The following is a 26,893-nucleotide window of genomic DNA, read 5'->3' as shown; positions in this document are numbered from 1 at the left end:
CCAATGTGTAAAATGCCCCAAAATGATGCAGGTATAAAAAAGTATGTCTTTTTTATTAATTTGAAGATTAATCATGCAAATTTGTATTGCAGTTTCCTTTCATTTTTTCTATTATTTACATAGACAGAAATAAATAATGTTGAATTTGATATATTCTTTCTGTCTAGATGCTCCTGGAGCACCAGGCACACCAAAATGTTTGGAATACACCGAGGATTCTATAACACTTACATGGACTCCACCTAAAAATGATGGTGGTAATCTAATCAAGGGATATGTAGTTGAGAAAAAGGAGAAAGGAAAGCCAGATTGGACCAAGTAAGATAACAAACACATTGTCTACTTTAAATTTTGGAGGGGGGGGGGGGGGGGGGGGGGGATTGTAAAACTTTGTCACTAAATTTCATGCTTAGATATTCTTACCATCAAGAATATTTATAAGTATTTACACTCATACTTATTTGTGCAGGCAATACAAAATTACAAGATGTTAAATTGAACTTGATACACCAAATGTGCATTTTAAAAATTTTCTCTTGTCAGAGGTGTGGAAATCAATTATTGGAAAAGCGAAGGCTTAAAATATTTTTAGCAGAAAACAAAAGCACAAAACACCTTAAAAGATGTTAAAACCAGGCAAGGAATGAATACCTGTAGATTAGAAAGGATAAGAATAAGAATAAAAAATAATTTTACATTTATTTTGTTGATTGATTATTTCTCAAGTATTGCATTCTGTATAAATGAACTGACCAATATAGTACTTTCAGTTTATGAAATGGAAACACACTTTGGGAATTGACTTATATTTCTGCTGTCAAACAGACAACTCAATTTTCATAATCAGCATAAAAAATTTGGAACTATTTTTTTCAAGGTTATGGTATTCTCTTCAATATTTGCGCACATTTTAAGAGTTTATGCTTCCTTGTTCTTTTTTCACAGCTAGTCTTTCTTATTATAGCTTTTGAGACTTATATTTTGATATCCATTTGAAGGGCTAACATATCTGATATTCTGACCAATGAGTTCCAAGTAAAAGGATTACAGGAAGGAAAAGAGTATGAATTCCGTGTTGCAGCTAGGAATAATGCAGGTGTAGGAGATTGGGCGCAGACTTCAGAGGCAATCAAAGCTAGAGCAGCACCAGGTAAGATTATGACATATTTGGTTCTGTAGAAATTATGTACAACTATGTCATATGAACTGAGATTTAATGGTCTGTTCAACCAATGCTTTTCAAATTTCAATATGCTGTTACTGATGACAAAGTGGAGGTCAAGTTTGATATTGACTATTTTCAGTTTTACTATTCAGGACATATGATCCTTGATTGCTTTGAAAATAAGCACAGAAGGTGGCATGTTATACAAATTGTTAAGCTCATTATACATTAATTTCATTCGTACTAACTGCCTTCTTCTGTTCAACAATGGTTACCTTCAAAATACAGAAAATCCAATTTGACAGCTCCTCTCTTGTTAAAATTTCTTACAGTTTAATTGTCAACAAAACTTGAATTAAGGGAAGAAAAAAATTATAATGATTACTTGTTTGTGAATATTTGAACATGAACATTTTCAACATTGTTTTTTAAAGTTGCACCAAAGGTTGACAAGAGCTTTACACCAAGAGATGTTATTGCTAAGGTTGGAGAACCATTCAAGATAGTCATTCCATACAATGGAAATCCCATTCCTACTACTAACTGGACTATTGTAAGTACTGTTAAAAGTTGTGTATAATTCTTTTTCAACACTCTTTATTTTGTTGTTACCTAAACTTGAATGCGGAAAAGATTACTTGGCATTTTAAACACAGGAAATTCCATTCCTTTAACTGATTTTTAAAAAATGATATAATTGAGAAAAAAACTAATTTTCTCAACAATTTATTTTCATATCATTTGTGAGTAGAAAAATAATATGAAAACAAATCTCAATTACAAAATCACAAAATAAAATTAGGTGGCATTCTGTATGAAATTATATCATGAAAAATGATTATCTCTTTCCAAACTTTACAAACATATATTAAGAATTTGACTGTTTAAAAGAAGATTAATTGTTCTACAACAGGGTACAAGGGACCTTTTTGAAGGAGACAGAATCAAGTTTGAGAATACACCAAATGAGCTGAAGTTATTAAACAAGAAGGCAACTAAGGATGATGCAGGCAGATACACACTGACAATGAAAAATGAGAAAGGACAGGATACTATTGCTCTCAATGTGGTCATTGTTGGTCAGTATATTTCCTTGTTCTTCATGTTTATAACCAGATTCATTTTAAATTTCATCTTAATTTATACAACTGAGAAAAAAAATGTAAAGATGTATTCAAATATTGAAATAATCTTTGAATGCAGGGCCATTAAAAATCTGCAGCAATTACTTTACACCCTTTTAAATCATAGTGAAATAGTAAGTTTTCAATCTTTTATACTACATATAAAATTTATCTATTGTAGGTATTGGTCTTGTACAATGTATCAAATTATGTCAAGTTCATAGTCTTATAGAACATTTTTAAAAAGCTCTAAACATGAAAACTTTCTTTTTTATGTTATCATCCAACAGCAAATTTAGATAAAAAGAAATGAAAAACCAAAAAAGAAACCTTTCAAAAATTGGAAGTAAACACAAACTGACTCACAGTGGGCTTGCAAAAATCTGGTCTTAATGCTTGAAGGTTTTCTCAGGGCTGTTCCATTAAAACATACTTGGTACCCAGGGAAGGCACTTTAAAAATGGGGTAAGGAATGAGGGATGGATATATATCCTGCCACGTCCTGTCTGTGTTTTTGTTTGATGTTTTTCTTTGTATCGATCTGATGAGTTAAGCCTTTTTTAACTGATTTTTATAGTTAGTTTTTATGTTGTGCTGTTACACCACTGTCTCAGGTCAGGGCAGGGTTGAGTGCTCACAAACATGTTTAACCCCGCCATATTCTTTATGTGCCTGTCCCAAGTCAGGAGCCTGTAGTTCAGTGGTTTTCGTTGGTTCATGTCTTACAAATTTTTTTCGTAAATTGTTTTGTTATAAATTAGGCCATTAGTTTTCTCTATTGAATTGTTTCATTGTTCATGTCGGGGCCTTTTATAGCCGACTATACAGTATGGGTTTTTCTCATTGTTGAAGGTCGTACAGTTGCCTATAATTGCATACAAACACTTCATTTGAACTTTGGTGGATAGTTGTCTTATTGGCATTCATACCACATCTCCTTATTTTTATATTAACCACCTATAGAGGCAAATTAAAATTTTACTAACATTTCCACTATGCAAAAACATAGATGACACCCACCCATAGTTGAGATTTGGAAGTGCCTTCCCTGGGTCCCATGTATGTTTTTTATGGAACAACCTTCATGTCTCAGTTGTATTCTATATTTATAGATTATCAATGGTTCTGAAAACTAGAGCGATTTTCAGAGCTACAGTCTTATCGATGGGCTATAGCCTGAGATATTAAGATGTAGCAGATAAACTTCCTAGAGTTGGAAAGACTATAGATAATCTGTCTATTGCTATTTCTATAGGCAGTATCAAGGACTCATCTCGGTCAAGTAGCTTGAGATGGAAAATGATCACACAGAAAGATCAAAGGAAAATTTAAGAAAATATCAAATTTCTGTCTTTCATATTCCAATCACTTCAAACATATATAAAGATGTTAACTGTTTTAAAGATTATTTATTCATTACTATGGTACAAAGGTCATTTCTGCTGAATTCAGATGACTTGGAACGTATGGTAAAAAAAGGTTTTCATAAGTGGTCATATTTTGTTTATATATTGCTAAGACATTTTATAAGTACACATATGATATGATTATTAAAATGTTTTAGACAAACCAAGCAAACCTGAAGGCCCATTGGAATGTAAAGACATAACACCAGATTCCTGTGTATTGACATGGAACAAACCTAAGGTAACCAAATTTATACTCTTTGATAGATATAAGATAACATTATATACTATACCACTGTCTGGTATTCTGAGTGTCTGTTCTACAGTCCTTTCAAATTTTCATCTTTTTTCTCAGAAATTGCAAATCAGAGCTTCCTGAAAGTTGGTATCAGGCTTTTTTTTAGCATGATCGCTATGGGATGCATTTGCACATTCAAGGCTCAGCAACTTCCGGTTAACTGAATACTTGCATGTCCTTACACATAATTACCATGTATTAAATTTCATCATATTTTTGCCAGGAAGTAGGAATCTTAACACACTAGGATTTGGTGTACATGTGACCATGCTTCACAAAGTGATGTGTTTTGACATTCATTGGTTGTCGTGTTCCTGTTTACCAAGTACTTATATCAGGGTGTCATTATTGAGCAATAACTCACAACTCAACTTGATTTACAAGTTATGTTCAACTCAAAAAAGCCAGATCAAGCAAATTACAAATAGAACTGTCTGTACCAACCTGTAATCTTTTTATACAAAGTGACACATTTTCTAACCTTTTTATTGGTCAATATTCTTGAGCAGTTTGAGTGATTCTAAGTATTTGATTTATCAAATATAACCTCTGCACTTAATTATGAAAATAATTTTGTATTGCAACAAAAAATATATTCATTTTAGTGTAAGATTTTAAAAAAAATCTAGATATTTTTTGAATATTCTTGTTTAAATTTATTTTGCAAATTCCATAATTTTAAGCCAAAGATAATTTGAATTATGAATTTTGCAGGATGATGGAGGTAGTCCTGTTTCTAATTATGTTGTTGAGAAATGTGACACCAGAACAGGTAGATGGGAACCAGTTAGTAAATTTGTTCGTGGAACTAAATATGAAGTCATGGGCTTGGATGAAGGTCATCAGTACAAGTTCCGAGTATCAGCAGAGAATGAAAATGGAGTCAGCGAACCATTAGAAGTCCTGGAACCAGTTGTTGCCCAGCATCCCTACAGTATGTAATGATGATTTTTGTAACACCTCCTGATCTTAGATATAAATATAAATAAAAAGCAATATAAAGGTATATGTCAAGGAGAGTAGCAGGATAAAAAAAAAGTCTGCAAGCTTACAATCTTGATGCAAAGCAAAATTAAGAAGAAAGAAAAATATAGGACATGAAATTGAAACAACGTTTGTCTCAAACTGTTGTTTTAATTATACATTTAATTTAGATTTTGCACCATCTTTCAGGTCTCATTACATTATTTAGTGGTTTATAGTTATTAATGCTGTTTGTTGCAATTAATTGCTATATTAATGGGGCATATATTGTACAATCTCATGATTGAATTTCCTTTAACGGATATTTGTTGTAAGTATGATGATTTAATTACAAAGCCATATAATTTTTCCAGCTGCCCCTGGAGTACCAACGAATGTCCATGTTTTGGATGTGGACGAAGACAGTGTAACATTATCTTTCAATCCACCAACTCACGATGGAGGAAAGAAGATCCAGGGATACTGTGTGGAATACAAAGATCCTACATCTGGACGATGGAAGATGCATAACGACATAGCTTCTCCAGATCTTAAATACACTGGTAAGATTTACTGTTAAAGGATTCCATATCTCAAGTTAGAAAAGAATAATTATTTCATGGGATTTTTTTGGTTTCCTTCCTTATTTCAATTAAATGAAGATTTGCTGAAAAAAAAAGAAGGTGCATATCATTTAATGTTATAAAAATTTCTGGGATAAATATATAAAAAAATAATACGAATATGAATATACATAGAAATATACATATAAAAAGTGAGAAAATTGACAAAACTGAATGCTCAGTCATTGTTTTTTCACAGTTGATGGACTGAAGAAAGACAAAGATTATGAATTCAGAGTCCGAGCTAAGAATATTGCTGGTTTAGGAGAGCCAAGTAAAGCAACAGAAGTTGTCAGAACCAAACCTAAATACAGTAAGTCAACAATTATGTTATGGTATAGTGATATTTACATGATAATAGAAAACCAAGGTAAACTTTACAGAACAATAGTTATTAAGGTTCTTCTGTAAACTTGACAGAATTCTGCTCTAACAGATACTAGGGACCTTCTTGAACTTGCAGTAATGAGGTGTAAGCATTTTCTCCATGTTGAAGGCCTCACTGTGACTTTGAGATGAAGAACAGCAATATAAAAGTGCTGTGCTTTTGGTCGTGTCAAGTGGAATTAGTGATTTGATTTCATGAATTGATAAACATTATCTTTTCTTTTCTATTGTGTAGTACAACATTAATTCATTATTGTTTTGTTAATATTAAACAAATACCAGAACTAAGAAACAATAGGAAATTTATTAACTTCTTTCATAAAAAAAACCAAACATCTAACTACTATTTATTAGATCAAATATTTTGAGTTGTATTTATTTGTAATGCAGTTATAGATTATCTGAAGATCTGCAACTCATTTCACAAAAATTCTTACAAGAAAAAATACTCATAAGCCAAGTCAGTTCAGTATTACTTACAATTAATTTTTGTTGTAAGATTTTTTTGTGAAAAGAGCTCCTGAAGTTATTTTGAGTCACATTATTACTGTTTAAATCCTCAATTTAAAAGTGTTCTTTCACTGACCATATATATTATCTGTTGTAGCAATAGCAGGATCACCTGGTGTTCCAACTTACAATGTTGGTAAAACATTTGTTGATCTTAAATGGGACAAACCAAGAAATGATGGTGGAGCTAAAATCAAAGGTACATAACTCTTACTAGTTTTGTAGCTATGTTTATGAATTCGAAAAAAAATGTAACTAAATATACCGTGGTATTTCGTTGAATTTAATTTTTTTCCATAAAAAGATAGCTAGGTTTACAGAACTGAAATTACAGACTTAGCTTGGAATTGCCCATTTTAGAATTTAGTGATTGGAAATGGAGAAATCCATTTGTGTAAATGGCAAAATCTCATTCATTAATGAATCAAATAGAAAAACTGTTCACATATTTGTTACAGGTGATATAGAATAGAAATCCTTCCCAAATCTCAGGCTAGCATATGGAAATAAATGTTTCATTACTAAAAGTTTAAATTTAATGACTTCTGACTCAAATGAAATTTTTATTAAATGTCAGACTGGAATTCAGGGAGAAAACAGGACATCTACACCAAATGATAACTTTAGCCATACATAATCTATTTATAGGATACATCATTGAAAAGAAACCAAAAGACAGTGATGTGTGGGTGAAGGTCAACGATTACCCTATATCAGATTGTGGTTACACTGTATCTGGACTTCCAGAAGGAGGAGAGTTTGAGTTCAGAGTCAGAGCTGTCAATCAAGCCGGAGAAGGAGAACCTAGTGGCTCTACTGGACTTATCAAAATCAAAGAAAAGATTGGTAATACATTGTCATTTTTTTATATTTTAACATTAACTGAAAATTAGCATTGAAATGAAAGTAATACAATTTTGTTAATTTGAACTATAAGTAAAGGCAGGTAATGTTGTTCTCTTGAAAACTAATGATAGAGGTCAAAAGTTGAACCTATAAAAACATTTTTATAATGATTATTTGAAATAAATAAAACATATTATCTTATTCTGTTGTATATTCTTTTAGTTGGTAGTGCACCAGAATTTATCAAGAAACTACATCCATCAGAGATGGGTCCACTTGGAGGTGAAATGATCTTCAGTGTACAAATTCATGGCAAGCCAATGCCAGATGTGTCATGGTATGTCCAATTTTATAACTACTGTGGATTCATTTATTTTCATGGGTATCAATTTTCATGGATTGAGTATAAAATATATTTTCGTGGATATTGGATTTCATGGTTTTGCAAAAAAATCTACATACAAACCTATAGAAAATTTGTTCTTTTTTGAACATTTAGATTCGAGGTTCACCTCTACCAAAGAAATCCAAAAAAACTAGTATTCCACGAATAATAATGAATCCACTGTAATTAAATTTTCTTTTTTTATAACATATATTTTGAGACAAATAGTTTGTTGAATTGAAATAGATTACCATCTTAAGTGGAAGTTGGAAAATAAGTTCTTTCTATTTTTGTCTTTCAGTGTAACTCCAACCTGGTGTTTCTTATGGCGTCAAACTTATTAACTTAATGATAATTAGAAATTACACTGTGGAAATTTCTTACAACCAAAAATATTTCAGAATCAAAAATAGAATTTTGATTTAATTTAATTGCCAAAACAGAATATATTCTAACCTACAATGACTTTTTGTAGGTATAAGAACGGTGTCCCCATTGGTAGCACAGCTCGTACAAGACTTACACAGAACGATGACGTCTTTACTTTACGTTTTACTGAGTTGTATGCCAATGATGAAGGAGAAATTAAATGTGACATCTCTAATCCTCTTGGAAGAGACTCATGCACTTGTAACTTCAAAATACAATGTAAGCTGTTTTGTTGATAAAGTTTAATGTGTTACTTAATATATAAAGTATTGTATTGAAAAAAAATAGTTTTTTCTGTCTGGTATATAGTGTGTTATTTTCTTGACTTTAAGCGACTTATTAGAATTTTTTTAAAGAACAGTATATAAAAATTATACAAACATTCAATATTTACTTTTTTTGTATTAATTAATCACATTCATTATTACAATTTGCTTCTGAATGTTAAGCTCCCATCAGTCATTACTCACCACTACATAAATATTGATTTTTTTATGACTTTTGAAACAATCATTTTGAAATTATTATTGTTCATCTGTATAGAATTATGTATGTCATATCCAAAAAGAGTTGTACATCATAGGAATGTAAGAGATTGTAGATTTGATACCCAGTAAAGTTAAATCAAAGACTTTAAAACGAGTATTTACTGCTTCTCAGCTAAGCATGTCAAAAGTATGTCTAAGAGATATGATTGGCTTGCTTGAAATCTAAATAACATTTTTGGGTGGGGATACATGTCTTCTTGCAGATGGTAAATATATTCAATAAAGTTTTACAAATTTAATTCACTGTGTCTGTGATACACAATGATTCTGTGATGCACAATGACTCTGTCATACACAATGACTCTCTCATACACAATGAATCTGTCACACACTATGACTCTGTCATACACAACGACTGTCACACAAACTGACTCTGTCATACACAATGACTCTGTCACACACAATGACATATCCTCATACTCAATATAGTTGTAATATTACCAAACTGGATGTTGAACATCCATCCATAAAAAGACTACTAGTTGATTTGTTTTTTCCATTCTTTAGCACCACCTAAGTTCGGAAAAGATTTCCATGATCAGCAAGTTGAATTAGGAGAACAGTTTAAGATCAAGATTCCATTCTCTGGAACTGGACCATTTGAAGTCAAAGTTAGGAAGAATGGTCGTGAACTGGTGGAGAATGGACGTGTTAAGATTATGCCATTTGATGATTATGTTAGTCTTACTGTCAATGGTAAGTTTAAGCAAAGATAAATTATATATTTACTCCATATCCTTTCTTGCTTCATGTATCAAAAATTATTATGTTCTCAGACAATGTAAAGTGGGGACTGGATAAATTCGACATCGTGTTTGTATTTATAGAAAGATAAAAAAGTTTATCTGAAATTTTGTTTTGATTTCCATCCATTTTCTAAATTGAAGATGGGATAAACAACTTGATCTGTGTTTTTCAAGTTGGAAACATATTTTCATTAGGATTTATATTTTTAAAAGCACTGACTGTCTTAAAAAATGACACCAATAATCTAATAATTAAATTACCTGCTTTTTTATATGAGTTCTTGCACAAGTGTGGCATTTTTCCCATTTTAAAGGTGAATTAAACAACATATTCAATTGTTTTATCCACAGATGCTAACATAGATGATGCAGGTCAATACAAAGTAGAAGTTAGCAATGCCAGTGGTGCAGCTGAACTAGGATTTGGTCTCAAAGTCGTTGGTATGTTTGATGTTATTTTATATGAAAAATTAATACAAAATAAACGGGTATCAATGTCAGGGCTAAAATTACATGCAATAAATATAAAATTATATTCTAGATTGTGATTTTTAGAATGTGGATAATACTTTTAATTTCTATAGGATATGAAATTTGCTCAAACCCATAATTGCTTTGGTTGACTAGTGGTAATGTGTGCACTTAAAGTGTCCAAGCTCATGGATTTGATCAAGATGTTAAGTGTATATAATGTTTTTCAAAGTGTTAAATTCTCTTTTCAACAGGAGCTCCAGAAAAACCAACCGGTCCTCTTGGAGTATCTGACATCACCAAAAGTACTTGCAGATTGTCATGGAAACCACCAAAAGCAGATGGTGGTTCTAAAATTACACATTATGTGGTAGAGAGACAGGAAGTGGGAAAACCATACTGGGTCACTGTCTCTTCACGATGCAAGGTTAATATTCTGTTTTTTTATTGTTGATTGAATGTATAAACTTCTGTGTCGATACATGTAGTGTTAAATTTCTTTTTATTCTGTATAGAACTATCAAAAAAATTGGCATCATATTATGCTGTTTAACTGATGATTTATTTTATAATCTCTTTTTGTTCTTGAAAATCACCCAAAACTTTTTCATAACTTTCTATTTTAATGATGAAAGTAAGATGTGTTAAATTTTAAAAAATAATTGATTTCTGGTTTTAAAGTTAATTTTTTAGTGATAAAACTTATTTCTTATTGTTAATAAAGCTGTTCATTTGTTTGTTTAATACATGAAATACTGCCTAAAACATCAATAAAATGAATATATACATTTACTTTCCAGGACTGTAATCAAGATGTACAAGGATTATATGAGAACAACCAATATGCATTCCGTGTATCAGCTGTCAATGAATTTGGCCAATCAGAACCACTGACAGCAGAGACACCAATTGTCGCTAAGATGCCATTTGGTAAGGGACTTTAATATTTATTTTTAAAAGACTGCTTTGCAATAGCTGATCAAATGAAACTGCTGATAGATTTCAAGAAATATTTTTATGGTTAAGCTTTAGACTGTAAATTTACATAGAAGAATATTCAAGCTCTATTGTTTCTTGTACCCCTATTACTGTCCAGATTCAGCTGCCTATAATTTTGAATAGACCTAATTTAGAATAAGTAGTATTAGATAACGAAAACCATAATTTAGAGCAAAAAACTGTGAAACAATACACATCACACCATTTTAATGTATAGAATTATATATGAAAGGATTTTTCTAAAAATGCCTATCTTAAGCAGTATTTCTGAAACAGATTTAAATCAAAGTATTGATTTGTTTAAACAGTGTATATTTTACATTTATACAGACCGTCCAGATGCACCTGGAGTCCCAGAAATTACTGAAGTTGGAAGTGACTTTGTAAGTCTTACTTGGGAGAAACCAAAACATGATGGTGGTGGCAGAATTAAAGGCTACTGGATAGACAAACGTGAACATGGTCATGACAACTGGACTAGAGTAAATCTGCAGCCTTGTATAACGAACATTATTAATATTCCAAAACTTATTGAAGATAAACGTTATGAGTTTAGAGTTTTTGCTGAAAATGAGGCTGGCATGAGTAAACCTTCTATGAACTCACAAGCTGTCAAAATCAAAGATCCTAAAGGTAAAATACCAGATATATATGTCTGCATTTTTTGTATGTCTCTCTTGCAAATTGTCATATAATTTTTTTACAGTAACATCAGGCTTTCTTGGAAAATAGTTATAAGGATTTTTAAAATTAGTTGATTCAAAATTAGAGGAGATTAGTAAAAGCAGATTAAAAATCTCTTGAGGAGATTTTTTTTCTATAAAAATAACAAAAGGTAAAAATAAGTTTTTTTTATGTCTTTTTATACCTCATTAAAACCTTTTATATCCTACCGCAGTCTATAATCGGTCATAATGTTGGTTCGTTCGGATTTTGTTATTGTACTTATCACACGGGAAAACTCTGCATTGACGTCACTACGCTAATACCAGCGTACAAAATTAGTGCAGAATACATTTTTTCTACTCTTCTAAATAAACAAACATTTCTAAAGATATGTTTTCATTGTTATTTTAAAGTATTGTACAAAAATGCCAATTTTCTAATGGCCGTTTGAAACCTGACTTCCGAATGCCTATAAACATTCCAGAACTTCAGAAATCCCCTCTTCAGGCCTCCATTGCTTTGTTTACATTCCATTTGGCGTCATCAATGTTAATGGCAGACCAAACAGGCCAAGCAAATCGTATTTTTAAGAATTTCAAAATGGCAAGCACCTTACGTCTTACGCGATTTTCCCGCGAAAAAAACCATCCAAATTGAAAGAAAAACCTTGGGAAACAAACGATAATCATGCCATATTTTTGTTCAGGAATATAGAGTAGGTCATTAAAAAACAATATACATATATTTTTCATAAAAAAAAAAATTGGTTCAATATAAAGAGATCGATATTCTGACCATAAGTAAATATTCATATAAAATTCCATTGATATCAAATTTCATGGCTAATAAAGAGATTTCCTATTGAATAAACCCCCAATTTATTGCAAACTATTTCAAAGCAATATCATACAAACAAATAATATAATTGCCTTGTACTAAAAAATCACCTAATTGACGGAAGAGCAATTTGATTGGATATAACGATTCAATGTGTCACGTGGTTTTGAAGCCATTAGAATTTGAATGTAAACAAACCGGGTCAGCTGCTGCAGTATGGAACAACATCGTACATTCAGTGACTGAGAAACAATTATGAGTAACCAAGCTTGACAATACACAGTAATAAAAAAAACAAAGCTAAGTCTACAGAAAAATAAAATAAAAAATGGCCTTAAGTGCACGACTTACCACCATTGCAGGATACCAGAGCAATTATTTAAGTCTGGATAGCTTTGATATTATTGTGTGAGTCAATTATCCAATGAATTCAATGAATAGTTTTTTTATTTTTTCTATTTTAAGCTGCTGTTATTCCTGAATTCTCTTCTGGACTTAGAAAATGTCATGCTCAACAAGGAAAATCAGCCAAATTTGAATGTGAAGTATCTGGTAAACCAGCACCTGACATTCAATGGTTTAAGGGAACCAGAGAAATTTATGATAGTCCTAAATTTGAAATTTACAATGAAGGTGACAAACAAGTTCTTGTTGTTCATGATGTTTTTGGTGAGGATCAAGATGAATATTCCTGTCGAGCATCAAACAGTGGTGGCTCAAGAATGTCCAGAGCAAACCTAGAAATCAGTTGTAAGTTTATGTCATGTGGACAGGCTGTACAACCTTCCTGTATCATTTTTTAAACAACGGATAAAATCATGCACTGCTGTATACTTGAGGAGAATGCAGGAAGTCAGAATGTATTTCATTTTTATGCCCCCTTCTGTAGCGGAGGGGGCATTAAGTTTCACCCTTGTCCGTCTGTATGTACGTCCCAAGATTGGTTTCCATTCTCTAACTTTAGTTTGCCTCAACCAAATGTTATGAAACTTATACACAATGCTTATTACCACAATACACAGATCAAGTTCGAATTTTGGTGACGTTTCTTTTACCATTCTGGAGTTATGCCCCTTTACAAATGGAAAAATTGCTGAATTTCTCGTTTCCATTCTCTAACTTTAGTTTGCCTCAACCAAGTTTTATGAAACTTATACACAATGTTAATTACCACAAAACACAGATCAAGTTTAAATTTTGGTGGCGTCACTTTTACCGTTCTAGAGTTATGTCCCTTTACAAATGGAAAAAATCCTGAATTTTTCGTTTCCTTTCTCTAACTTTAGTTTGCCTCAACCAAATGTTATGAAACTTATACACAATGTCTATTACCACAAAACACAGATCAAATTTGAATTTTGGTGGTGTCATGTTTACTGTTCTAGAGTTATGCCCCTTTACAAATGGAAAAATTCCTGAATTTTTCATTTCCTTTCTCTAACTTAAGTTTGCCTTTTACAAATGAAAAATTCCTGAAATATTTGTTTCTGTTCTCTAACTTTAGTTTGCCTCAACCAAATGTTATGAAACTTATGCACAATGCTTATTACTACAAAACTCAGATCAAGTACAAATTTGGGTAGAGTCACTTTTACAGTTCTTGAGTTATATCCCTTTATAGTGTTATATGCAAGTGGGGGCATCTGTGTCCCATGGACACATTCCCCATTTATTTTAATTTTGATTCAAAATTCTTGAATTGACCGGAGTTCTATTTAACATTTTTAGACTAAAAGGACAGGTGTAGTGGTTCAATGTTTCATTCTGTAATTTGTTATTTATGAAAAACAAAGTTAAAACTTGTGTATTTTGAATTTTATTACAAGACATTTGATGTGTTTGCAGATTTCAGTTTATTTACATTGCAGCACCACCAAAGATAACTGTTCCAAAGAGATTCCAAGATGTAGCTATTTTCGAGAAAGGAGAATCAGCTGTCATAAAAATTCCATTTACTGGTAACCCTAAACCTACCATTACATGGATGCATGATGGTGAAGAGGTCAAAGGTCGTAACTATCACAGCGAAGTCACTGAGAGGCATGCCATCTTGACCATCAAAGATGCCAACAAAGACCAAGATGGACCATACAGAATCACAGCTACAAATGACCTTGGTTCAGATTCAGCTGTAATCAAAATACAAATCAATGGTATTTACAATTTCATTAGTTTTCTTTTATTTTTATGACTGTAAATTTCAGAATTTATGCATGTATTTATTATTGTGTATCACTTATTATTGATAGAAAATGTAAGAACAAATAAAGGTGTTTGTGAAAATTTTTGAAGGGAAATCATTGCTGAAATTATGGATGAAAGTTTTTGTTTTTCTGCGAAACCTGAAACTGTCACATTTTTTTGCATTAATAAAAACATCACAATAATTTAGGAACTTCTGATTGCCTGCTCAGAAGGTTTCGCCTTTCTTTCTAGACCCCTATTTGATTATGCTGTGATACCTGGCTTAACCACACCCCCTTTTTAAAAGATTTTGTTGGGATTAGAAAGGTGTTTGGTTTTAGCAGGTTAAAACACTAATCAATAATCACTGTATAGCTTGATATGTGTGCAGTATTCGGTTTAGGCAGATTTCATTGTATAACTCCTATTAATATATACATTTTTAACTGCCTCATCTTTTGACTCTTAGCATTCTTGATAAAAGTATTTATGAAAATTAGCATTGACCACAAATGATGCATTTTACTTTGATTTAAAATTGAATATAGTAATTTGTTTCACATTTGATTTTAAGTTTGAATACAGTACATTGTTTCATTTTTTACCAAATCATGGCAATGTTATATTTTGTGATGTTAATGTTAAAATGCCAGAATAGGAAAATCATAACACCAATGCCTTAAATCCATTGAAGAGACCAACAGTTTATTTAGTCATTTATCTTTATCATGTTATTTTTATGGACAGCATTTTACAAAAAGTGAATCAGGTTCCTAATCCTTTGAAAGTTATTACGAAGTGCTTTACACTTACAGATCGGCCAGATCCACCACGCTACCCAACCTGTGAAAACATTCGTGATGAATCTGTCCTGTTGTCATGGAAACCACCATTGAACGATGGAGGAAGTTTCATCACACAATATGTTATAGAGAAATGTGAACCACCAAATTCCAACTGGATAAGAGTTGCAGTTTCTAGGTAAGGCCTTTTCAGTATTAAAAAGTGAAATATTAATTGGTTTAGACTTTAAAGTGGCACTTACTATATATGAAGGAAAGCCTGTTTTATATTTAGCTTATTTTGTTTTTAGGTGCAAACACACTTAATAAAGACATTATAATGAAATATAATAGACCAAGATTTATTCTATGATCAAGTAGTGCTCCAAAGGAATGGATATAACAAGCTTACTTTGTAATGGTACACTCAAAGGGAAACCTATACAGCTTTTATTTTACAATTGATATTATTGTATTGAAAAATGAGCATGAAAGTTTCTAAACAGAGTTGACAATATTTGTATTGTTAATTGGTGTAACATAACATTTAATTACAGAATGTGTTTCCATAACATCACATCTTTATCTGCTAACAAAGAATATCAGTTCCGTGTTGTTGCTGAGAACTTTTATGGCAAGAGTGATCCATGTGACCCTACTGCAGTCATCAAAACAGATGAATCTGATGCTATTAAGAAGAAGAGAGCCCTGGAAGGTATGTTTTAAGATGGTTTGCAGCATTTTTGTATACAGAAAGGTTTTATTTATTTGGTTCAATCACAAGGAATGACCTCATCAGGCACTACATGAACTTAGGTTTACTAAATTTTACGTATGGTAAATTTGTTCTATTGATAAGTGCAAGATTTGGTAAACATAATTTGAATGTACAGACTTAAGGGATGGGAGGAATAACTGGTCAGCATTATATAGTATATAGAGAAAACACTTTGAAAGTTGGATTGTCACAGGTATTGCAATTATAGTTTGAAAACTTTATATTAAAAGAAAAGACAACTAAAATGCACCTAAAAACACTATTCTTTTAAAACGACTGAATTAGAACATATTAAACTTCATTAATTTACATTTCTTATGAAATCTCTTTCTTGCATATGTATTATGTTAATGGGAATTTTTAATCAAATTATTAATTATGTATTAAAAATATTACTGGTAGTTGATTCTTGAAATTGTAATAACATTATATATTATGATTGTAGATGGGTTTGGTAGAAAGGTCAGAGGTACTGGACCAAAGGTTGATAACTATGATAAGTATTGTAAGTATTTCTTTCTGTGAAAATTAATGTAGTTCTCTTTCTAATATTTTTACATTTACTGTAATACGTACTATTCTTTAAAAGTCAAGATATATATGAACTGCGTCGGATAGAAATTGACCTTATGCAAGTGCACATATATAAGATGTATGTACATGTATAAGACTTTGATTGATTTTGGAAACATTCAAATAAGAATGAAAGATGAATTTTGGTCTGTTTTGTAGGGTTCTTTAATATAACAACTCAATTTTCAAACAGTTACAGACTTTGCATAGAGATTTTTCAACCTGAAATAGGTTAACAGATATTGATATTCATTTGTATAAGATGTTTTCTATCCGATGCAGCTCATATATTATTTCAATGCAGCTCATATATTATTTCAAAGGAAATACATTCTTCTAACCTGAGTATAATTTATTAGTCACTATCTACTTTTACTTTCTCTAAAAACAACAAAACAAACAAACATGTTGGTTTGTTTTTGGTTTTCTAGGTGTGTGTAGGGATTTTATATTATAAATAAATACACAATATCCATCTTTTCCATAATGATACTAATATTTAGTTTAACCACACAATTCAGTAGTAAACCTATTCATGTAATATTAAAGCAAGAAAAACATACACAATAGCACACATATACATGGATAAAGATGTATATATATATATATTATAAACCAACTAATTTCCTTGAGTAGAAAGATATCATGAATATGTAAAATTTGGATCTTGCCTCAACAAAATGAAGTAACTGCAAAAACAAGAAAACTACCAAATAATGCAAAGCTGCCTAGAAAGAAAAGTTAAATAGACCACTTTTGAGTTCGTTGCATTTCCATCAAAACTTTGGTTTTTATTGAACATCATTCATGCGTTTAGGGGCATCGTCACTTCCTTCCCATGTTGAGCGAGTGGGTGAAAAAATATGATGCTATATTGCACGAATTATTCTGCAAATTAAATTCTTATAATTGATAATCAGCATTGCTGTCATTAGGGAATTGTGATTAAGTGCATATGGAACAAATATTATTTATAGTTTATCCTGCATAATGGAGATCATGAAGACGCTTGATGAACTTTAAAAGTGCATGGATACAGGCGGTCCCCTCTATCTGGTAAATGACGTCATAAAGGCGCGTATAATTGACAAACTTTTCCGGTGAAGGACATAACTCTAAAGTGGTCTATTTGGCTACAGTATAAATCACTGAGAACATAAAAGCAAATACGGACTTAAACAGAATAACCAAAACTGAATAAAATCACTTGCCTGAAGGACTCCAACATGAGTCATATAGCATAATAAAAAACTATTGCTTCAGAGTTGGCATGAAATAACTTGCTTTGTTTTGAAGTTGGGGTCAAACTTTGTCAATCAGTCATTTCTTAGGTAGAACAAGTTGGGGCTATCCTGGTATTGTATACTGAAATCATTTTTGTAGATCATGACTTGTGGAAGAAGTATGTTCCTCAACCTGTTTCGGTCAAGGATGCTAATGTTAATGACTACTACGAAATCCTGGAAGAGTTGGGAAGGTTTGTAGTTTATTGACTAGATTATGTTTCATATAAATTGCTTATTTCAAAAAAAAATCTTTAAATGTCATTGCGAGTATATATATATATATATTTATGTTATTCATAGAATAGAGAATTGAGTAGTCAGTAATGTAAAGAGGCAGTAAATATTTAAATGAAAACTAATATTTGAGTATCTATTTCATTTTAAAGGTTTGTGTACCATTTCAGATACGGATTGCTGTTGTGTCTAATTGGTTAAGCAAGCTTGTCCAAGTATGGTTAGGTACTCTTATAAAATTTTATTTCATAAATTTTTGCTTTTCACCATTTATCTGTTTATTCAAGGAGATAATCAGTGTAATTTCAATTTATATTGTAGTGGTGCTTTCGGAGTTGTTCATAGATGTGTAGAAAAGGCAACAGGACGAGTATTTGTTGCTAAGTTTATCAACACTCCTTATCCATTAGACAAGTTTGCTGTGAAGAATGAAATCAATGTAATGAACCAGTGTCACCATCCTAAACTGTTACAGTTAAAGGATGCTTTTGAAGACAAATATGAAATGTGTCTTATTTTTGAATTGTAAGTAGATATTTGCGTCTAATTTTCACACTTTTCATACTTTTCATGATATAATGCCAACAAGCGTCAGATGTTAATAAAAGAAATGGTGCTTTCAATAGCTATATTAGTACATGTATAATGAATAAAATGTAAAAATAACATGAAGATAACCAAAACATTTCTATGAGATACAGAAACATGAGAAAAGTGGAAAATTTTCACGAGAGGTTAAGGTAAAATCACAAATTTTCCCTATTGTTGATTGGAATGCTATGGAATATTCCAATCAGGGATGAAAAAAACATGAAAAAATAAAACCTCACAAACAGGTTTGGTCTCAGCAAATCGCGAAATTGTAATCCTTCAAAAAATAGACCACTTTACAATAATAAAATCAAAGGAAGAGGAATTCTTATTTAAATTTAAATCTCTGTTTATTCTATGCTAGTCGAACTCTTTATGATTCACTTATTTAAAAAGAATTGGTCATGCAACAAATTGTTCTTACCTGGTAAAGTTTATATGTATTAATGAAATATTTCAGTTTGGCTGGTGGAGAATTATTTGACAGAATAGCAGCAGATGATTACAAAATGACAGAATGTGAGGTTATCAACTACATGAGACAAGTCTGTGATGGTCTTAAACACATGCATGAGAACAGCATTGTCCATCTTGATGTTAAAGTAAGTCTGAAAAAATTATGAATGTTTGGAAAGTGCCATATTGCCAATTATTTCATAAGTCTTTATCCATGCCATACAAAATTTGTTTTTAGGTTAATTCTGATATAAATAAAAGGAGACGAGGAGAACAAGCCAATTAGACATCATTCTAACAACAGAATTACATCTAAAAAAAAAAAAATTTTCAACAACAGACATATTATTAGGGCTATTGGTGTTACAGGAAAAACAATATACAAAGGTTAGGGGGTTAGAAGGAACATTTTTTCACTCCTAATACTCATGCAAATTTTAAAAAAAGACAGATTTTAAAAATTCATTCAACATGCAACACCCATGCATAGTTGAATTTGTAAATATTTTCTGTAACATTCATCATTGAATTTAAGAAAATTTATATTTAATGTACACTTATGCAACACAAAATTCATACATTCTGAGAAAGCTAAAATCGAAAGAAAATCTGGTTGTGTCTTCAGTATTGCATGTCCCTGCTTCAATTTTAAAAGTTTTTCTTTTCAATAAATTAAATGAATTAATATGTAATTTAGCAAATCAAAAAATGTAATTATGAATTAATTTATTGCATTATTTATTTTCAGCCTGAAAATGTGATGTGTACAACTAAGAATTCCAATGAAGTGAAAATGATTGACTTTGGATTAGCTACTAAATTAAACCCTGATGAAATTGTCAAAGTTACAACAGCAACAGCAGAGTTTGCTGCCCCTGAAATCGTAGATCGTGAACCTGTAGGATTTTATACCGACATGTGGGCAGTTGGTGTGCTAGCTTATGTTTTGTAAGTATAAGAAAACAGTTCCTATATTATTTTTTTGTTGAAACATTGCTATCTTTTATAAAAAAATGAAATGTTTTTATTGGTTGACACATCATTTACAAGAACTTTGAGATTGTACAATGTAATTTAGGAGGAGAAATGTTTAATATCTGAATCAATACATTCAGGTTTGTCATTATTTTAAAACTTTTTGTAGTGAATAGGTGTTGTCTATATGAATTCATATTTTATGACTTTGAAACCAAAAATTGTACACTACTTTCTGCAGTCTTTCTTCTCCACTACCCTGAAGAAGTATAACTTCCAAGTTTTGAAGTATTAGTATATTGTGAAAGAATTTTAATGTATAATTATCTATTTTCCAGATTGAGTGGATTATCCCCCTTTGCTGGAGAAGATGATTTGGAAACATTAGCCAATGTACAGAGATGTGACTGGGAGTTTGCAGATGATGCTTTTGCAAATATATCTCCCGAGGCTAAGGACTTTATCAGAAAACTCCTTATCAGACAACCACAGTATGTACTTTTATCTTTAAAAATATTGAAAAGTATCAGTTATAAATATTAAGTAATAAATATTTCATAACCGGAAATTTGAATGTTTCTGGTTTTCCCGGTAGACATTTTACCGTGTAATTAACCATACTCAAACATTACTGTTTATTATGATACATTGTACAATGCCATAAAATGCAAATAATGAATATAGTGAAAATTTAATTGCCTTGTCTAAGGCTCAAACAGCAAACAAAACTGGAAACAAAAATAGCTGACATGGAGTAATTGAGTGTTATATTACTATCATTTTGCACAATTCTATAATCTGACTATATTGGAACACATTTAAATTTCAGGAGGAGGATGACAGTCCATGAATGTTTAGATCATGATTGGATGAAGGTATGTGAAATAAAACACTTATGAAATGAGGGTTAAAGTTCAAAAGGTTGTAATGGACTATGTGCCAAATTGAATTGACTTAATTTACAGATAATGTTAGTTTAAACAGTATTTATTAATGAAAAATTACAACAATAAAGTATTACAATGTTACATGAAATTCAAATATGGGATTCGGAAACAAGTTTGGAAAAACTTTTATAAATCCGTCTCCCAAAAAAATAAATAACATCTATTTAACAAACAATATGACGTGCCAACAGTATATTAAGTTTAAGGTAACATATAATAAATTTGAATAAATACCAAAAAAAAACAACGAAACAGTAAACTTACTTTCTTGATAGACAGTCACTGGAACCACCACACGTGTCCGATTTTAGTCAATATGGGCAATCCACTCGATTTGACATCAATTTATATAACTAATAAAAACATATACAAGGTCAACTTTCAAAACTTTTTGTTTTATTTATATATTCAGAAACTTTATGAAATATTTGCATATTGTCCTCATCAGACTTTAAACTGTCCCCATATAAGATAATCTTAAGATTAATACAAGAGACTGTCCGATAGTATCCCTTCGAATTTCATTATATTTTGGACATTTGAAAATAATGTTAATTGAGTTATATTTCTTTCTCACTAGCAGGACAGCAGTCATAATTATTTATTTTAACATCTTGTTTTACTTTTTTAGGGTGACCTTAGTGGTCGCACAACCAGAATTCCATCTAGTCGCTATGACAGCATTAGAGCTAAAATGAGAGCAAAATATGTAAGTGTATCTGTTGAAATTGCACGAAAAAATGTTTTCAGGTGAATTTTCAAGAAAAAATATACAAAATGTGCACTATTTTTGTATTTGCTTCACCTCTTACATTTAATTTAATTAAATTAAATAATATATTAATTTTCTTTGTACTTTTTCCATAAGTAATTGATCATAAAATGATTCTTTTAAAATTTAAGATGAAATTGTTTAATATAATCATTGTCTGTAATTTTCAAAAATGTAAAATTGTATGTTCCTAGATTATTTTAGACTTACAATCTATTATTAGGCTGACTGGCCAGCTCCAAACCCAGCTATTGGTCGTATTGCAAACTTTGGTGCTCTTAGGAAAAACAGACCTAAAGACTTCTCAATCTTTGATTCTTACTTTGGTAAGTAACATTTATTGTTTTATTTTAATTAATTGATTTTGAATATTTTTATATTGCTGAATGAAATGAAAAATGATGGTTTCTATTTGCTAAATATGGACGTATTTTTTAGATTGTATTTAGAATCACAGAGATTTTATATTTTCAATTTTAATTTTTTTTTAGATCGCAAAGAAGCAGCACCCAGATTTATCCGTAAACCAAGAAATGTTCTGGCTGCTGAGGGTCAGTCCACCAAATTTGATTGTAAAATCATTGGGGCTTCACCACCAATTGTCACTTGGTAAATATATATTACTTTTTGAAAAAAAAAGTCTGTGTCAATAATTGTTCTCTCTGTTTTTCATAGGTTAATTTAAGTTTTTTATACACAGTAGATTTGAGTTCATTCTGTCAGTTAGTATGTTTAAAAAAATTGTTGCTGAGATTTCCTTGATCTTCAGATTAAGATTTAAATTAATAAAAAAGAAGTAGCTGCCTTACCTTATTTAAAGTGATTAAAGCTTGCTATGATTTATGGTATGATATATTCCATTTTGATTTCAGGTCATATGACAATTCAGTTCTGTCTCAGAGTGTCAAATACATGCAAAAATATCGTGGCAACGAGTATGAGCTGAAGATCAGTAGATTGAAAATGGCTGACAAGGGAGTTTACACTGTTATTGCAGAAAATTCATTTGGAAAACGTGAAGAACACGCTACACTCAAAGTTGAAGGTTATTATGCAATTTTTGTCTCACCTTGATGTAGTCAGAAAGCGAGACATAGGTATGCTGTTTCTGGCGTCATTTCCATGGAGATTATTTGGCCCCGATCCCTCAGTCGTGGTCTATTGACTTTGAGACTTTTTCTTAGTTTACATGTATTAGTTGGTATTAGGTCAGTTATTGGGGACCCACTGGTGGTAGATCAATGATATTTGGTATGCTTATGTATTAGCATTGGCACATCTCATTTCCATGGAGATTGATTGACTTTGAATATTTTGCATAACTTACATGTTAAAGTATTGTTATTTTCGACATTTGCATTTTACTATCAAAATAACAAGAAGGCGAGACATATCTCTGTGTTAACAGTTTATTTATTTTTTGTCATATTTGTTCCAAAAATTACTTTTATTCATTATAAATAGTTATTTGTTTTATTTACATTCATTATGTAGTTGTCTATCAGTGATTTTGTTTTGTATCCCAAATATTGTTATGGAGATGTCTCACTATATCTCTCTTTTATTTTAGTCAATCCAGAACTACAAAGGATACCAAGCAGTAGGGATACAACACCAATGCGAAGGTAAGCTCTCTGGTCAGAATTCCCAAAAAGATCATTTATGATTTACAAAATTTTGAACCATGAAGTGATATTCTTGAATATGTGCATGTGTATAACATACTCACTTTTAGATATCTTTGATTAAAACAACCATCATAAAGTTTTATTTTCAGTACTATTTATGCAGAACATTGAATAGGTTTATGATAAAATCATAGGGATGAAGACATTTCTTGAAACAACTGAATATAAATGAGCAGGTTGAGGATGTACTATAAAACACAAAGTGCTTTTTTTTGTCAAGCTGTTTATATATATATTTTTTTTTGTTCTTCAGGTCAAGAAGACAATCAATGTCACCAGCTCCAGAAATCAAACCTGTCGAGGAGGCACCAAATATAAGCTTTGGTTTACGTCCTCGTTTGATTCAAGCAGGATCAGAGTTCAAACTTCTAACATGTGTACAGTCAACACCAGTACCAAAGGTAGATCTTCATCACTTTTTCTGAAGACTATTACTTACATTTACCTGAAAATTGTTTGTGACCTATAAAAGAAATATAAAATCTATGTTGAAAAAAAAAACTACTTACAAGACAAAAATGACATAATTAGTAGAGATTTCAAATGTCTGAATACTAATGAAAAATGCTGAGGATCTGAATTTTATGAGATCATTTCAAAATTATTATTGTGTATTAATGAATAATGATACACCTGAAATAAATATAAATTGATTTTTCAACAAATGCTGGTTGTGTTTGGATATTCTGTTAAAAAATCATAAATGAACAGAAATTTTATGAACAAGTATTAAGTTTTGTTATTTTTAATAAGAACCTTTTATGTGTTGTTTTATTATAAATAGGTAACCTGGTACAAGGATAATAAGGATGTGTCAAAAGATCCTCACTTCATGTGTTCTTACTCTGGTGGTGTCGCCACTATTGAGGTACAGTCTGCTAAACTGGCTGATACTGGTACCTACACATGTAGAGCCATCAATGAGCTTGGAGAACATGAAACATCATCTCGTGTTGTAGTTGAAGGTAACTAAAGAAGGTTTTTCAGTACAATTAAAGTGTATGCAACATTTGAATAAGGCAGTAATTGTACTTTATAAATGCTCATATTAATATGGCAAAAATTGGAACACACAAAAACTAAAATGCCAAAAAATACAGTTAAGGAGAAAGTCTTGTAAATGAAATGAAGTCATTATTACAAAAATAGTAAAAACAAAAGATAAAACAGAATTTTATCTGCAAGAAAAAAGTCTATAGCTAATTACGTTGGAATATTAAACAATAATGTTTTTTTTCTTTGCCTCTCTGTTTTTTTAACAGAAAAATCAATAAAAAATGTGTATTTCCCTGTTCTAATGAATAAAAAAAAATTGTTTCTGTTTATACTTGAAACTTATATTATTTATTTGTTGAATTACAGATCGAGCTCATGACTTTGACAAGTCAGACATCTTCAAAAGTCACAAACAATCCAGAACGTCAAGGACAACAAAATCGGGATTTAGTTTCGCAGATTCCAGTAGTAGTTATAATGAAACATCATCATCATCTTCAACACGTACATCAAATAGATCGTCCAGACGTGTTGAAGAATCATCATATGAAGATTCATATTCATCTAGCAGGGGTTCACGTAGAGGTAACACAAATTTACTTGTATGCTTCTTTAGGTTCTAAATCAGTATTTTTTTCAAGTTTTATTCTGTTTTTGACTGACACACTTCCTTTAATCCAGCGTGTTGAAATGTTAGCATATTAGTCACCTATCTAGGATTTTGCTGATTCCCCTCAATCCCCTAAATATGAAATAAACATATAAGTTTACTTTACTTTGTTTATTCAGCTTAGTATGAGAAAATTATTCAGTATAAATTAGTTTAAGTATTTCAAACTCCTTGGTATAACTTGTAAATTGCTTGAAATATCCATGAGAGCAGAAGATAATTATTACGTAAAAAAATATTTCAAACTTTTTGGAATTTCATGTAAGTGTCTTGAAATATTTGTCATGAGAACATTAGTTAATATTGCAAATACAAACAAACAAAAAAACAAGTATTGCATTAATAATTTAATCATTTTTTTAAAGATAAAAAACGAGAGCCATCTGTTGAAGCTCCAGAATTTACAACACAACTGTCACCTTTGAGTTTAAATGAAGGGGATAGGTTGAAATTGACATGTACTGTGAAAGGTCAACCTGAACCAGAAGTAGAATGGTTTTATAATGGTCAGGTAAGTTAAAATAAATATTTTCAACAGTTTGTCAAAATGTGTGTTGATAAGTCTGCAAGTAGATGTGTATGGATACAACTGTTTTATATAAACAGTCAAATATTGAATTAGATTTTGTTTTCATCTTTATTTCAGGCATACTTTTCCAGTATATATTTTTCGATATAGTTATGTTTTCTGCCAATTATTCTTGACTTCTGTGAACAGTGAATAGTGATATTTAAATACTAAAATTGTAACAAATTGTTTCAGATATTTCTAATATAAGTTAATTTAAGCAAGAGAAGTAATTGTGATAACTGGCCAGCTCACATCACAGTAACAAAGTACAATTTTTCAAGAAGATCTTTACTTTTTTTCAAATATGATTTTTTAAGATGGTGAAGTCTTATAATTTGATGACTACTATAAACTCAAATAGAATTCACACATACATATTTATGTCTTTTCAGCTCATGCAAAGTGATGATGCCATAAAAATATCAGCAATAGCTGGTAGACATACATTAACAATAGACAGTTGCATCATTGATGATGATGGAAATTATGTGTGTAAAGCTAAAAATCCTGGAGGTCAAGCATCCTCACGAACATCGGTTCAAGTTACTGGTAAGTTTGCATACATTTACGATATAGCTGTGGTGGCCTAAGTTTTTTCTTATGTTTGTTTATTTAAAATCATTGTTCATTTCAGTAGCAAAGCATCTTACTTTATATTTTTTATTAATTGGTGCAAATGTATATGTGCATTCATTTAGAGAAGAATCATTATACAACAACACATCTCAATTGTATTTTGAAGATAAAACTTAACTTGAGGATGCTACTTTTGTAGTAAAGAGAGAGTCCTCTTAGTCCCTATGCTGACATGTAAATATGGGGTTCTGCTCATTTTGTAGTAAAGAGAGAGTCCTCTTAGTCCCTATGCTGCCATGTTAATATGGTGTTCTGCTTATTTTGTAGTAAAGAGAGTCTTCTTAGTCCCTATGCTGACATGTTAATATGGTGTTCTGCTCATTTTGTAGTAAAGAGAGAGTCCTCTTAGTC

General features: G+C 30.9%; 1 protein-coding gene across 12 annotated transcripts in view; it reads left to right on the top strand.

Moving 5' to 3' along the window:
- Nucleotides 1–26,893, top strand: part of LOC127706501 (twitchin-like) — a 161,582-nt gene that overhangs the window by 116,314 nt on the left and 18,375 nt on the right. For all 12 annotated transcript variants that reach the window (XM_052211152.1, XM_052211156.1, XM_052211158.1 and 9 more), the window contains 38 exons: nucleotides 168–318; nucleotides 999–1,150; nucleotides 1,600–1,718; nucleotides 2,079–2,244; nucleotides 3,854–3,936; nucleotides 4,708–4,927; nucleotides 5,331–5,519; nucleotides 5,779–5,892; nucleotides 6,574–6,675; nucleotides 7,125–7,322; nucleotides 7,545–7,659; nucleotides 8,183–8,355; nucleotides 9,192–9,380; nucleotides 9,782–9,871; nucleotides 10,156–10,328; nucleotides 10,702–10,831; nucleotides 11,231–11,533; nucleotides 12,869–13,153; nucleotides 14,272–14,556; nucleotides 15,403–15,568; nucleotides 15,927–16,084; nucleotides 16,593–16,652; nucleotides 18,104–18,197; nucleotides 18,562–18,765; nucleotides 19,292–19,433; nucleotides 20,036–20,235; nucleotides 20,601–20,753; nucleotides 21,092–21,137; nucleotides 21,841–21,918; nucleotides 22,205–22,307; nucleotides 22,473–22,590; nucleotides 22,854–23,026; nucleotides 23,552–23,606; nucleotides 23,923–24,070; nucleotides 24,454–24,634; nucleotides 25,032–25,250; nucleotides 25,701–25,846; nucleotides 26,299–26,455. In XM_052211152.1, the coding sequence (XP_052067112.1) occupies nucleotides 168–318; nucleotides 999–1,150; nucleotides 1,600–1,718; nucleotides 2,079–2,244; nucleotides 3,854–3,936; nucleotides 4,708–4,927; nucleotides 5,331–5,519; nucleotides 5,779–5,892; nucleotides 6,574–6,675; nucleotides 7,125–7,322; nucleotides 7,545–7,659; nucleotides 8,183–8,355; nucleotides 9,192–9,380; nucleotides 9,782–9,871; nucleotides 10,156–10,328; nucleotides 10,702–10,831; nucleotides 11,231–11,533; nucleotides 12,869–13,153; nucleotides 14,272–14,556; nucleotides 15,403–15,568; nucleotides 15,927–16,084; nucleotides 16,593–16,652; nucleotides 18,104–18,197; nucleotides 18,562–18,765; nucleotides 19,292–19,433; nucleotides 20,036–20,235; nucleotides 20,601–20,753; nucleotides 21,092–21,137; nucleotides 21,841–21,918; nucleotides 22,205–22,307; nucleotides 22,473–22,590; nucleotides 22,854–23,026; nucleotides 23,552–23,606; nucleotides 23,923–24,070; nucleotides 24,454–24,634; nucleotides 25,032–25,250; nucleotides 25,701–25,846; nucleotides 26,299–26,455 (5,838 nt within the window). The remainder of the gene's footprint in view (nucleotides 1–167; nucleotides 319–998; nucleotides 1,151–1,599; nucleotides 1,719–2,078; nucleotides 2,245–3,853; nucleotides 3,937–4,707; nucleotides 4,928–5,330; nucleotides 5,520–5,778; nucleotides 5,893–6,573; nucleotides 6,676–7,124; nucleotides 7,323–7,544; nucleotides 7,660–8,182; nucleotides 8,356–9,191; nucleotides 9,381–9,781; nucleotides 9,872–10,155; nucleotides 10,329–10,701; nucleotides 10,832–11,230; nucleotides 11,534–12,868; nucleotides 13,154–14,271; nucleotides 14,557–15,402; nucleotides 15,569–15,926; nucleotides 16,085–16,592; nucleotides 16,653–18,103; nucleotides 18,198–18,561; nucleotides 18,766–19,291; nucleotides 19,434–20,035; nucleotides 20,236–20,600; nucleotides 20,754–21,091; nucleotides 21,138–21,840; nucleotides 21,919–22,204; nucleotides 22,308–22,472; nucleotides 22,591–22,853; nucleotides 23,027–23,551; nucleotides 23,607–23,922; nucleotides 24,071–24,453; nucleotides 24,635–25,031; nucleotides 25,251–25,700; nucleotides 25,847–26,298; nucleotides 26,456–26,893) is intronic.

The sequence above is a fragment of the Mytilus californianus genome, unplaced genomic scaffold (assembly GCF_021869535.1).
Source record: "Mytilus californianus isolate M0D057914Y unplaced genomic scaffold, xbMytCali1.0.p SCAF_6, whole genome shotgun sequence".
NCBI classification, from domain to species: domain Eukaryota; kingdom Metazoa; phylum Mollusca; class Bivalvia; order Mytilida; family Mytilidae; genus Mytilus; species Mytilus californianus.
The sequence above is the reverse complement of the archived record's forward strand: the minus strand, read 5'-3'. Positions and strand labels throughout refer to the sequence as shown.